Genomic DNA, 13388 nt, shown 5'->3' with positions numbered 1-13388 from the left:
TTTTCATTCTTCTTAAAGTTTTTCACTTCAATTACTTTTTTTTTCTGCTTAGCCCAGAAGAGCCGCTTACAGCAGGAAAAGACCTTTAAGATCATCAAGTCCAACCGTTAACCCAGCATGGCCAAGTCCACCTCTAACCCGTGTCCCTGAGAACCTCATCTCAGGTCTGTTCAACCCCTCCAGGGGGGTCGGGCTCTGCTCCCCAGGAACAAGCGCCAGGACCAGAGGAAACGGCCTCAAGTTGCACCGGGGGAGGTTGAGGTTGGATCTGGGGAACAATTTCTTCCCCAAAGGGCTGTGGGGCATTGGAACAGGCTGCCCAGGGCAGTGCTGGAGTCACCATCCCTGGAGGGGTTGGACAGACGGACATGAGGTTCTCAGGACATGGGGTAGCGCCAGGAGTGGGTTAACATTTGGGCTCTAAGATCTTGAGGGTCTCTTCCAACCCAAGTGATTCTGTGATTCCTCTTGGTCCTCTGGCCAGGCTGAAGGCTGCAGCTCCCTCCTCCTCCTCCTCCCTGTTTTCACAGGGGCTGTTGGTGAGCGAGTGTCACCGACACCGGAGGCTCTGGGCTTTCTGCAAGGGTGTCTTCCGTACATCACGCGTGCTCCTCGAGGCAAAGCTCATCTCCTCTCTCACTGGCAACAGCAAATCCCGAGAGCAGCGCTCCAGGACAATCACTTGGGCGATTCCTGTGTCGCCCCAGCGACCTGGGCCGTGGGGAGCGGAGGGGTCGGCGTGGTGGGACGATGAGGAGCGGGGGTGTTGTATAACGCGGTGTGGAATATCATTGTCCCAGCCAGGATGAGTAAGAGCCCAGCTGAGCCTGGTCACTGACTGCACTTCCCTGTGGCCGAGGGAGGGGGAGGCTGAGAGACGGTTGCACAGTTGAAAATACAAGACAATAAGTCTATAAAAGTTGTAAGAACTGAATAGATTCCTAACATTTGTTTTTCATTATCGCCAAATAACATATAAATAAACATACAACAGAACCAAGAGCAACATCCTAGTTCCCCCCTGTAGGAGCTGTGTTTTAGGCTTAGCTTAGCTGCCTTTGGCCAAACCTCCTCCTTATATACTCTGTAATGCAATGAAATAGCAAAGCTGGTGAAGAAATTAGGCCTCCATCTTCCTTTAAAACAGCAAAGGCTTGTCTATACAGGAAAGCCAGATATCAATGTGCTGCTAATTCTTAGAAGTCAGTACTGCAGAGGGAAGAACATGTGAAAATAAGCACAGCAGGAGTCAAAATACCCTTTTTTTTTTTTTCTCTCTCTCTCTCTCTAAAAAGGACACAAGCATATGTAAGTTTTGGTTATTTATTGCTTGTTGATAATCAGTAGTGCATCTCAGAGAAAAAGGAAGTCTATCAATACGCAGTGCAAGGTTTTGCTTTTCCTTTTTTTCATGTTTAGTGATGTAAAATGGACCCTTGAGTGCTGTGTGCACGTAAACGCTGCCTAGTGCTTGTGAGGAGAAAAAATAATTCAGGCTTAAAATGCTGCAGCTGCCGGTCAAGTGAGGGGAACGGGATGGTCCTGGTGCAGCCCATAAATGCAGTTGCTTAGTGCATGTTGTTCTTATAACATGAATATATTGTTCAGTCCGTGCCCCTGTAGAAGCAGTCAGACACAAATAACAACCTTTACTGCACAGGTAGAGCTCGTACTTACTGAAAAGGTAATCTTAAGTGAACCAGATTGTATGAAACATCTCGGCTCTCACTGAGGAAAAATGATTGCAAATGCAGTGATGTATGGCAGCTTTGTAAAGTCAGCATCCTTGTCCTAATGCCCTGTGCGCTGTCGGTATGCTATGACTTCAGGTTGCGGGACGCTTTATTGTATTGATGTTGTTGCTAACATCACCGAGAGACTGAGAGATGGCTTTCCTGCAATTTAGCGGAGCTTTCCTCAAAGGAAAGTCATGAATTCCAAAGCTTTTAGGTCACATATGTTAAAATCTCCTCTGTTGCTGCTGCAGATATTACAGCTGTTGCCAAAATGTAAATAGAAAATGGGCTAAAATCTTCTTTACAGCTTCCTTCTAAGAGATTCACTGCTGTGAATTTGCATTGCAACCGGCACTTGGACCGGCCATAAAGTGCCCTGTGTTATGCTGAGAGAGTTTTACCCATTCCAAAAGAAAGGGAAATCTTCCAGGGTCTTCCCACCTTTGGTCAAATCCTGCTTGGATGGGAAGGATCCCTTGCACTGTGATACTGGAAAACAAACAAACAAAACCCCCAAAAACCAGCCAAACCAACCCAGCAAGTTTAGCAATCAAGATAAAAAGTCCCCCGGCACTGGAGACGTTCCCTCCGAGCATCCTTCTCCTCTTCAGCCCCTGCCCACCCTCCAGAGGACTCTGTCCTGCTACGTGGTCCACAGGGAACAATGCCTTTATTTTTGGAATGCTTCCTTTTTTCCTAGATTTCTCTCCATTGTTCATGAGGATTAAGAAAAAGAAGGAAAAAAGAAAGCAGAGGCAGCTGGACCCAATAAAGTCTAGCAGATATAAAGAGGCAACATTTGGGTGGGGGGACCTCTTCCTTGTGAAAGCAGCAATGCTGTTTTCTGATTAAAAAGAACCGTTCTTTATTTTCCTACTGTGGAACCTGCCTTTGATCAGCCCATCCCAAGCGCTGCGAATCCGTGTTGTTCCCGTTACGAGCAAGAAGTTTTTCTGCCTCTTCTGGACCGGGATGAGGTTCTTGAACCATATAACGAAGTTTCTCTGGGATGGCATAGTAAAAAGGGCCAAAATTTGGTAAAGGAAGGGCAGAGAAATAGAACTCATGGTTCAGAAAAGAAACTTGTGGGGCAGGGGAGGGTTCTCCACCGCCAAAGCCTGAAGCAGCGCCTGGAACAAGAGAAATTAAAATAAAATACTGGAGAAACAGCGCAACACCTCGTTTGTGAGGCTTATGTGTTAATTATGGGATCGGATGGGATTTCTTTTTAATTGGTGGGATGCTACATGGTGAGCTGCTCTAGGAGGCACAAATACCTCAATTTCGTAAATGTGCCTAATGAGATTTGAGCAGAAATGGTGAAGTCCCTTCTTATGAACGGTTAATATTAATAACTGATTGACCCAGCTTGAGACATTTGCAATATGGACCTGTCTTTAACACCCTAAGAACACACACGGTACAAAATATTTCAGGGACTTCTGGGTTTAACTGTCCAGTAAAATTCATCATAAGTTACTCCTGGAAATGGAATTAGGCTATTGCAAGTCTGAGTAGGTTGATATATGATTGTTTTAAAATAATTTGGGTCTCTATCTTTAACAGTAACAACCCTAAGCATTCAAATATTATAAATTGTCCTAAAAGAATTACACAATTCTGTACAGAGGGTTCATTTGCTTTTATTTGCTTTTTGCTCTTGAGTTTTTAGGGTTGCCAGTGGTTAATGCATCCAGTTTTTTCTTCACAAATATTAGGGAAACATTTCTTAAACGAAAACAGAGCCTCCCATTTAATTTCATGCAGCAGCAGGAATGCCAAAGCCTCGTGGAAACCAAGGTAAAGCAGTTGCCGTACCTGGCCACCAAGGAGGTGACATTGGCCTGACGAGGTCACCCTCAACAAATCCCCGTTAGCCACCTCGCCGCGAGGGTGCTAACGAACATCTTGATTATTTGCAATGCTTTGGGGATGTTTAGCCAAGCCGTGTGGCCTCTTATAATAATGTCCTAATGTTTTAGGCCCTCCCTGACCCTGCAAATTCCCGATGGTAACCCCTAATGATTTGGCTAAAACATCACCTTCATCAGGCCCAGCTATTTGCAAAAATCCTAATCTTTCCATCTCTGTTCCACCTTCCCTTCCCCAGCGTTACCTGTTGCTGCTGTTAGCAGTTGCCTGACTGAAGCCTGATTTTTTTTTTTTTTTTAAATATAATTTCTCTCCAGTGTTCCTTATTGTGTTCAAGGTGACCAAGCTGATCTCATGCTCCTCCTTCTATCTTGCTTCTCCGTCAGGATGGTCTGCAGATGTGCCATTCCTCTAATTCCAATAAGGAACCAGCAATCCCCTGGACGTCTTCCCCCACCCCTTGTTTTCTGAGGGGTACGTACCCAAACTCATAGTTTACTCAAGCCTGCTTTCTTGAAGTTCACAGTCTTCCTTCTCAAAACCTGCACTTCTTTCTGGTTAACTTTTGCTCAAGCTGCTTTCCACATTCAATTTGTTTCTGGCAGTCAGAACGAAACCTCAGAAAAGCTGGAGAAGACAACTATTGACACCCCGAAACACCAATAAACCTGCTGAGTGCCCAGTGCTTGGCTGTGTTCACCTTCCAAGCGGTGCTGACAGAATTAAATCAGCCTGCTGAGCCCTGGGCTTTGGGTGTCTTTGTTATCTGCTCTGAAATCCTCCTCTGATTTCTCATTGCAGAGGACCCCCCACATGTGCAGCTGCCTGGCAATGAAACTCATTTCGAGAGCCTATTTGCCTAACGTGACCATGCTCTCAGGTGTTCGCAGTCCCACGAGGGCTGCAGCAAAACTGCCCTTTGTACGAGACGAGCTCTCGGTTTCCACCCTTGTCTCACTTGCTTCCAACACTAGTGATGTCTATAACCTGTGCTGAGCAACCGATTCTCAGCTTCAGTCTGTAACTCTTTGCTCTGTTTGCTTAAAGAGAAGAACAAAGGGCTGGAGGACACTGGGTGCTTGCCGCAGGCTGGCAGAGGATGCCCGTGAGCGGGAGATGTGGCACAGGGTGTGCAGCGTGGGTACACACCCGGGTATTTTCTGTCCTTGACAGGCTCCGCTCCTGCACACGCGTCCCAGCCTCTGCGAACTCAGCATCCACAGCACCTCGTGCCAGGACGCTGCACCTTCACCCGGCAACGTGTCATGCAATTATAAAATAAAGGCTGCCCAGAGGAGCGGCGGTGGCTTTGGACATCCCATCCCTCTGCCTCATCATAGAATCACAGAATAGTTTGGGTTGCAGGGCCCTCCCCAGCTCCCCCAGTGCCCCCCCTGCCCTGAGCAGGGACATCTGCACCAGCTCAGGTTGCTCAGAGCCCCGTCCAGCCTGGCCTGGGATGTCTCCAGGGATGGTTCAGCCACCACCTCTCTGGGCAGCCTGGGCCAGGCTCTCACCACCCTCAGGGGCAGCAATTTCTCCCTCATGTCCAGCCTGAATCTCCCCTCCTTTAGTTTAAAACAATTACCTCTTGCCCTGTTGCAAGAAGCCCTGCTAAAAAGTCTGTCCCCATCTTTCTTTTCAGCTCCTTTTAAGTCCAGAAAGGCCGCACTAAGGCCTCCCCGGAGCTTCTCTTCTCCAGCTGAACCCCCCAGCTCTCCCAGCCTGTCCTCCCAGCAGAGCTGCTCCAGCCTCGGATTATCTTGGTGGCCCTAACAATCATCTGAAGGCACTGATTGCTCTGCCCCATCCATGGACATCCCACCCCTCTGCCCCATCACCTGTGGACATCCCACCCCTCTGCCCCATCACCTGTGGACATCCCATCTCTTTGCCCCATCACCCATGGACATCCCACCCCTCTGCCCCATCCAAGGACATCCCACCCCTCTGCCCCATCACTCGTGGACATCTCATCTCTTTGCCCCATCACCCAAGGACACCCCACTCCTCTGCCCCATCACCCATGGACATCCCATCCTTCTGCCCCATCCAAGCACATCCCACCCCTCTGCCCCATCACCTGTGGACATCCCACCCCTCTGCCCCATCACCCATGGACATCCCATCCTTCTGCTCCATCCAAGCACACCCCACCCCTCTGCCCCATCACCCATGGACATCCCACCCCTCTGCCCCATCCAAGCACACCCCACCCCTCTGCCCCATCCAAGCACACCCCACCCCTCTGCCCCATCACCCATGGACATCCCACCCCTCTGCCCCATCCAAGCACACTCCACCCCTCTGCCCCATCCAAGCACACCCCACCCCTCTGCCCCATCACCCATGGACATCCCATCCTTCTGCCCCATCCAAGCACACCCCACCCCTCTGCCCCCCCAGACCCCCCGGCCCGTTCCCCCGGCGGCTCCGCGGCCGGACCTGCCCGCAGGGGGCGTGGCTCCCGCTGGTTGCCCCCGCCCCTCCCGCCGGCCCCGCCCCCGCGGAGCCCCGCCCCCTGGCGGGGCGCTGGGGCGGCCCGGGCGCGCAGCCCCGCGGCGGCGCGGCGCTCCCGGCCGGGCATGGAGCAGTAGCGGCTCCGGCGCTCGCCGCTCCGTCCCGCCGGCCATGGGTGCGGAGCGCAGGGGGGAGGCGGCGGCGCCCCGCGGTGCGTGCGCCTGCGGCGGCAGCTGGCGGCTGTTCCTCGGCTTCTTCGCGCTGTCGCTGGCGCTGCACGTCCTGACGCTGGGCTGTTACCTGGAGCTGCGCTCCGAGCTCCGCCGCGACCGCGGCCCGCAGCCCGCTGCCCCGCCGCGCCGGGACGGGACGGCGGCAGCGCCGGGCTCCCCGGGCGCCGGGCGGCCGCAGCGGCCCGCCGAGGGAGCGGAGCGGCGCCAGCAGGTGGGTGCCGGGCGGGGGGCGGCGGGGGTCCGGCCGGCCCGGAGCGCACTTGTCGCGGAGCCCGCGCAGCCCCGGCGGTGGCGGCTCCGCCCGCCCCTGGGGTTCGGGCCGTCCCGCTCCCGTCGCCACAAACAAACCTCACTTCTGTTTATTTAGGAAGCCCCAAAGTGCCGCTGGCGGGACTTGAATTTGGAGAGAACTTGGGTTTCCCTTGCCTTGGCTGGGAATGTAGAGGGGGAGCCGGGGCTCCGAGGGGCTCCACCTGCTGCACGCCGCTTTCCTGTGTGTCGTGACAGCCCCATCTGTCGCTTCTCTCTGTCGTGACTGCCCCGCGGTGTCGGCTCGGCTCCCCGCAGCCCGGCCGCCCGGTACCCGGCGGCGGGGTCTGCCCCCGGGCGGGGCTGCATGCAGCTGCAGAGCTCTGCAAAGCTCAGCTTTAAACCCGGGCGGGCAGCAGTGCAGCTGCAGAGCTCTGCAAAGCTCAGCTTTAAACCCGGGCGGGCAACAGTGCAGCTGCAGAGCTCTGCAAAGCTCAGCTTTAAACCCGGGCGGGCAGCAGTGCAGCTGCAGAGCTCTGCAAAGCTCAGCTCTAAACTCGAGCGGGCAGCAGTGCAGCTGCAGAGCTCTGCAAAGCTCAGCTCTAAACCCGCTCCTCCTGCCCACCGTGTTTTATGGTGGAAATCCTGTTCACTGCACACTCCGTGCTTGGTTTTGGTGGGTTTGGTTATTTGAATTTTTTTTTCCGCCTCTGCCCCACAACCAAGATGCTTCAGCCTTTGGGGTGATGGCTCAGCGTCCCCCCCAGGACCTTGTAAGTGTGAACCGTGCAGGACAGGTTGGTTTCTGCCTCTGCTTTCCCTCGCTGGTGCAAGGAGCCCCGGGGAGCAGCGGTGCCCGGAGGGGCTCCCCTGTCCCGGGAGCCTCTGGGAGAGCAGGAGCGGAGCTGGGGCCTCCGCTCGCAAACTTAGCTCATTTTTTCCAGGCACGAAACCTCACTGCAAGCAGGATAAGCCGGAGGAAGGAGTTTCCTCCCCTTCGAGCCTCGCGAGCGGATGGCCTTGCTCCCCAAAAGTGCTGGGTGGCTTTGTCAGGGGGTCCTGGGGGGAGTGGAGGTGTAAAGCCCAGCCTAAGCACCCCGGCAGTCCTTGCCTTGCTGGTTATCAATGCATGGGCGGCGGGGGGAGGAGGGAACGGACAAAAATAGCTTTGATAAAGCTGCGAGTTTGGAAACTCTTCCCCGTACTTGGCAGGGGTGGCCGTTCCGCGGCCTCGGCTGCTCCGGGAACGCCGGGCTCACGCCTTCCAGCGAGTATTTGTGTTCTGCAGCTCCCCGTAATAAAATCTAAGTAAATGTTGAACCGGAGAGAACCTATCTAGACATCACTTTTTTTTTTTCCCTCGGTACTTAAGCGGTGTCAACATAGAGTCGGAGCAGCTTGATGTTGTGTTGGAATTTAGGTTGCCTTGTGATAGCATGCTGCTGAAGTTCCTTTTGTGTTGTCGTGCTGGATCTGTTTAGTCTTCAGAGCTCTTCTTTCTAGCAAATGTAAAACGAAATACCAGGGTAAATAGTTCAGGCATTCATAAATTACAGCGTTAGATAATTCGTCTCTGGATGCATACAAAGATCCGAGCGTCGCTCGCTACAGCTGACATACTCCAGATAAGGTAATGCTAATTATTTATTTCTTTATTTTACATCTGGCCTGTCGGACGTCAGATGGAAAGTCCTTTTGGACGTATTGAAGCAGTTGGTTGTGAGAGAAAGTTTCCTTGTAGTGAGGGCACGCGGAACGCTGAGCTGCATGGGCAGCATCCAGCTGCTGGCACCGCCAGCGCGCTGTTTGGAAACCGCTGCTGTGACAACGTGTAATTAGTATTATTTGTAGTAGCGCCGCTCCCCTGTTCCTCGCTGCCTTTTCTGCCTCGCCATTTGCTCAGCTGAAAACAACCCCCTTCTGTGTCCCTGGGTGCTGTGAATATATCCCTTCTGTGATTAAAGCGATGAAACGAGGTGTTTGCAAACAGCCGTGTTTAAAAAGTTAATATCAGCCACGTTAAAGCCTTCAGGGGGTGTGGGGGGGGTTCCGAGCTGCTTTCCAACCCCTGGCAGCCTGTGCTGCTGGTAAATCCGAAGTGCACTTCCATGCACGTGTATCGGCAGACAGATGTTTACAGAAATTAAGCAGAAATTACAAAATAATTATTTCAAGAGCTGCAATCAGTGGCATTTCCCTCCCAGAGACCTGAGGGTGAGCAGAGTCGGGGTGCACTGGGGGGACCCAGCATCCCAATGAACAGATGAGCCCTCAAACAGCCTTTGCACAGTGTTTTGCTATAAAAAGTATTTTCAGTAAAGAGGCTGAGCAATGACTGCATGTATTGCAATTGTACAAACAAAAAATATTCCCCACCCTGACCCTTTTTTCTCTTTTTTCTCCTTTTTTTTTTTTTTTTTCCTGACCTGAGGCAGGAGGGAAGGAGCTGGCGGGGAGCAATGGTCAAGCACTGAGATTTTGGCAGAAACCCCGCCTGGCCGCCTGCCAGAAATGACCTCATGACAGGAGTGAGATTTGGCAGCCCGATAACGCCCCGCTTCCCCGTCTTCCAGGGTATTCAAATATGCAACTCATTTAAGCTACGAGGGCGATTTTTCATGGCAGAGGTTGAGGCGCTGTAGCTCACATCTTCGTCCCAGCAGCCGCGGGGTGTTGCATCACCGCTTTGGCGCGGGGATGAAAAGTTGGTTAACGCAGCTTTAACGCGGCTTTAACGCGGCAACTCTTCCCTCGCCGTCCCCGGGATGCACCGCTGGCTTTGGGGAGTGATGGGCCGTGGTACCGTGGTTATAAAATCGAAACCCTTCGGCTGGACGTGCCGTGGAACACAAAAGCGATGCTGTCGATGGGCTCGTTAGCGTTTGGCAGGCGCTCTGCTGGTGGCTCAGCTCACAGAGAACGGGCAGCAGGGCGCTACGGACCGCGCGTTAAAATATTTTATGCCTAAACCAGATGATGGTTTGTTGTCAAAAAAAATCAGCCCTGTAATATTAGAGTCTCGTGGAGCAGTGTTTCTGTGCTTTTTCTCTGAGCCACGTTTCTGCAGAAACTTGGGTTTTTTCGCAAACATTGGGCGAAGCGCGTGCCCTTGTGAGTGTCCTGAGACGGGCTTAGGAATTGCCAAAGTCTGTCTCTTGGAATAAGATCAAATACCCATCAGATATGTCAGACAAACCTCCTGGCTGGCTGGGGGGGCCGAAAAAATGTGCTGAGGAGGAGCTCAGTCACGGGCACATCAGCACCCAAGGGCCCGTTCCTGGGGCTGCACCTCTCGCCTTTATAACCAGGGATGTACCTGCTTTCGAACATCGGTGTTCCTGACAATATCAACATCTATAAACCCCCTAATTGTTCATTTTCTTGGTTTTCATCCCTTTCCCACCCGTATCCCTGACGGAGCAGTCAGATTCTTGTTCCAGCAGTCATTAGGCGCTGCACAACCTCGTTAATTTATATGTCTCCTAAAAGCCTGCTCGCTCATTGGTAAGGAAACTATAGGAATAAAGCTTTAGAGGCAAAGCAGTATTTTGCTTGTAGTCATAGATAAAGAAATACATGCTGCTTTTTGTTGTTTTTGCTAAAAATGAATAGCCGGCTTTACTTGAGGGGGAGATAGGGAAGGATTTAGGAAGTACTATATAGGTTTTTCTCTGTTTCTGGTCAGGATGCTGTGGCGGGGTAATTCTTAGTGAATTATTCGGGCAGTGTCACCGTGAGAAGGGTTTTGCTGCCTGTAACTGGCTGTGGGCTGTAGCGGACAGACGGACATCGCGTTGTCTCGCGCTTGTCCACCCTCTGCCCCCAAAGGGTCGCAACCGAAAACAGGGATTTGTGGCCAGGTGTTTGCTGCCATCTTTTCTCCAAATAATTACACAGTGTTTCTGGAAATATTTGAGTGTTTCTCAAAATATTTCTCTTGAGTGTTCCTGAAAATATTTATGTTGTCAGTGTAGTGTAAGTAGCTGGATGGAGTTCTGAAGGTTACTCTGAATGCCCAGGCAAGGCTTCTTTAAAGGCACAAGGGTGTTAGCGCTCAGCCGTGAGGGCACCTGGGTACCTTTTGCCTCACTAGTGTGAAATTGCAATTATTTTGCTCTCTCTTCTCAATTCCAGCTCCAGAGCAAAAGGCAGCGTTTAGGTGGGATTTGCACGATGTGCTGTTGAAGGATCTAAGAGGCGTTAGAGCTGCCCCAGACAATGGTGTTTAGGGATGCGTTTCGGGGTAGGTTTTCCCTTGAATTGCACTTGCAGGTCTTGGTTGCAGCTGAAGGAAGCTCTTGCAGGGCAATGAAAGGAGACTGTAAGTGCAATAAAAGGCTAATAACACGTGAGGGCTCTGGTGACCTCCATCCGTGTCCCTCGCCGGAGAGGGTGACGTTGCTGGGGTGAGGGGGCTGCGGCGGGATCGCCTGATATCGAATAGAAAACATATCCCTGCTACCATGTCTGTGAATATCTTGTGCAAAACCTGGCACGAATGCATCAGCTCCTCCTTTTCAAAAGAAAATGGTGCAGCACGTCAGGAGATCGTCAGCGACCGCCGGGGATGGGGCATTAATTGGAGAATGAAGCGCGGCGTGCGCTTTGCCCGGGGGTTTGGGGCGCACCCGTGTGCTGTCAGTTTAACTCCTGTCTCCTCTGGCTGCCCGGGGTCTGCACTGCTGGGACCACGCTGCTTTGGGCACGTTCTGCTTATTTACAGAGATTTACGATGCCGCTTGGGCACATTTGGTTTTGCACCGAGCAGGCGACACGGGCGCTGTGTTGTATGCGGTGGGATGTCACCGCTCCCGAGCTGTTCACCCGCCAGGGCTGAGCTTAGGAATTCTGCTTTGGAAAGGGGGAAATGGTCAAAAAGGGGTAAAAAAAAAAAAAAAAAATAGCTGCGGCTCTGGAGTCTCCCAGCACAGGCACATCTCACCGGGGAAACCCCCAAAGCGCTGGGGATGCTGGTGAGAATAGTGAACAGGTTAAAAAAAAAAAATCTCACGTGTAGGGGGGAAGAAGCAGTTGGAAAATATTAAATATATTTTGCAACTTGAAGCTTGTATTGGCATCAGGTGGATTATCTACCCGGGGAGGGAGCAGGTGGGAAATAAGTAAGAAATAAATCCAGCGATGCGTGGGGAGGAGAGGGGGACAGGCTGCAACGTGGGGATGCTCGTGGCGTGTCGGAAATGGAAAAATGCGAATAACAGCAGCAGGAATAACATATCAGGGCAGGGTCGGCCCCAGCAGCCGGCATGTGCTATAGAAATAATGAAGCGAGCAAGCGGCTTTGCCCTCTCTTCCCCTTCCTGAGCTGAGCTTGCTGGTATATTTTATTTTCTGGTCATTCCATGGAGGACAAATACTACAACTTTGTGCAAGGACCAGGACTTTTTATCAGCATTTATTGAATTCCTTAATGGAGAAGGTGGTTGTTGCCAAAGTGAGCGTTTGAGTGACTCGTGACCCAAGTTGCAGGGTTTTTCAGCAGTTTCCAGACGAGTTAACTGGCGAACACTCAGACCTGGGTTTTTAAGAGCACTCAGTGGCATTCCAAAGTTATCTTCAGCCTAACCTCAGACTACACAGGGCTTTATCAAACTGATATTATTCTAACCTTTTAACATTATTTTTCTTACTACATAATACTATAAATCTTCTCTGCTCTTCCATACACATGTAGTGTCTTGTAATGCTAATTAAACTGCACACTACCCTAATTTTACTCTCATACTAATCCAATATATTTTTCTTGACTGGGAGCCAAACCTTGAGAGCTCCAGAGCATGCAAAGCTCTCATTCCAGTCTTATTCTATGTTAATGACTTTATATTTTAGTGTCTTTCAACACTTTGAGAGGATGTTATTCTTGGAGGTGTCTGGCTGCGGAAGGTGAGCTGAGGGGTTTTTGTGAATGCAAAGCACTGAGTAAAAGCCGGGCAATGAGTAAGTGGTGAGTGGGTCTCTGAAGAGGTGTCATCTGTCACGATTCATTGTGCACAAGTGCAAAATGACAGGGAGATTTGGACGCAATTTTAAAATAGTTAACGGCCTTTATAGGGGAGCAAAATAAAGCTCTTGCCTACACTGTTGCATGTCGCCTTTGTAAGCGCTCCCTTGTTAAACTCTGGGGGAAACGCACTGTTTTTGTATGTGGATGGTGCTGATGCCAGTTGGGCCTGGATGCTACTATAACCAAAATAATTACTCGCAGATGGGTGGATATTAAAATGAACTCTTTCCATAAGCCTGAGTAAAATTCTGTTGTAAGTGCGAAGTACTAAATATGCAGGGTTGTACTGATGGAATGCCAGCGCTGTAACGCGTTCCACATGGCCAGTGCCAGCCTCCTCCTGCTGGAGCTGCTCCCCGTCCCTGCCCATCCGCGCTTCTTGGTTGGGTCCGCTCGGGAGATGTAAATGTGTTGAGAAGAGTGTGGGATGTTGGGCAGCCATTGCATTGCATGGTTTTGCAGCAGTAGATGTTGCATGGTATGGGGTTGCATTGCATGGCTTTGCAGTAGCGGCATTGCGTGGCTGCTTGTTGTGTTGCATGGTTTTGCAGCAGCAGGTGTTGCATGGCGTGGGATTGCCTTGCATGGCTTTGCAGCGGTGGATGTTGCGTGGCGTGTTGTGGCTTTGCAGCTGCATTGCATTATGTTGCGTGGCTTTGCCATTGTGGGCATTGCATCGCGTGGCATGGGACTGTGAGCGTTGCATGTTGTTCCATTGCGTGGCTTTGCAGCAGCGAGCACTGCGTGGCGTGATGCTGTGGTGGGCATTGCATTGCCTGGCGTTGTGTTCTATGGCTTTGCAGCAGCGGCATTGCG

The 13388-nt window shown here is 51.5% G+C and overlaps 1 protein-coding gene across 2 annotated transcripts in view; it reads left to right on the top strand.

The window, feature by feature from the left end:
- Nucleotides 1-6236: 6236 nt before the first annotated feature.
- EDA (ectodysplasin A) overlaps nucleotides 6237-13388 on the top strand; it is a 73484-nt gene continuing 66332 nt past the window's right edge. For both annotated transcript variants that reach the window (XM_065643561.1, XM_065643560.1), the window contains exon 1: nucleotides 6237-6512. In XM_065643561.1, the coding sequence (XP_065499633.1) occupies nucleotides 6240-6512 (273 nt within the window). In that variant the 5' untranslated portion in view covers nucleotides 6237-6239. The remainder of the gene's footprint in view (nucleotides 6513-13388) is intronic.

The sequence above is a fragment of the Caloenas nicobarica genome, chromosome 12 (assembly GCF_036013445.1).
Source record: "Caloenas nicobarica isolate bCalNic1 chromosome 12, bCalNic1.hap1, whole genome shotgun sequence".
NCBI classification, from domain to species: Eukaryota; Metazoa; Chordata; class Aves; order Columbiformes; family Columbidae; genus Caloenas; species Caloenas nicobarica.
The sequence above is the reverse complement of the archived record's forward strand: the minus strand, read 5'-3'. Positions and strand labels throughout refer to the sequence as shown.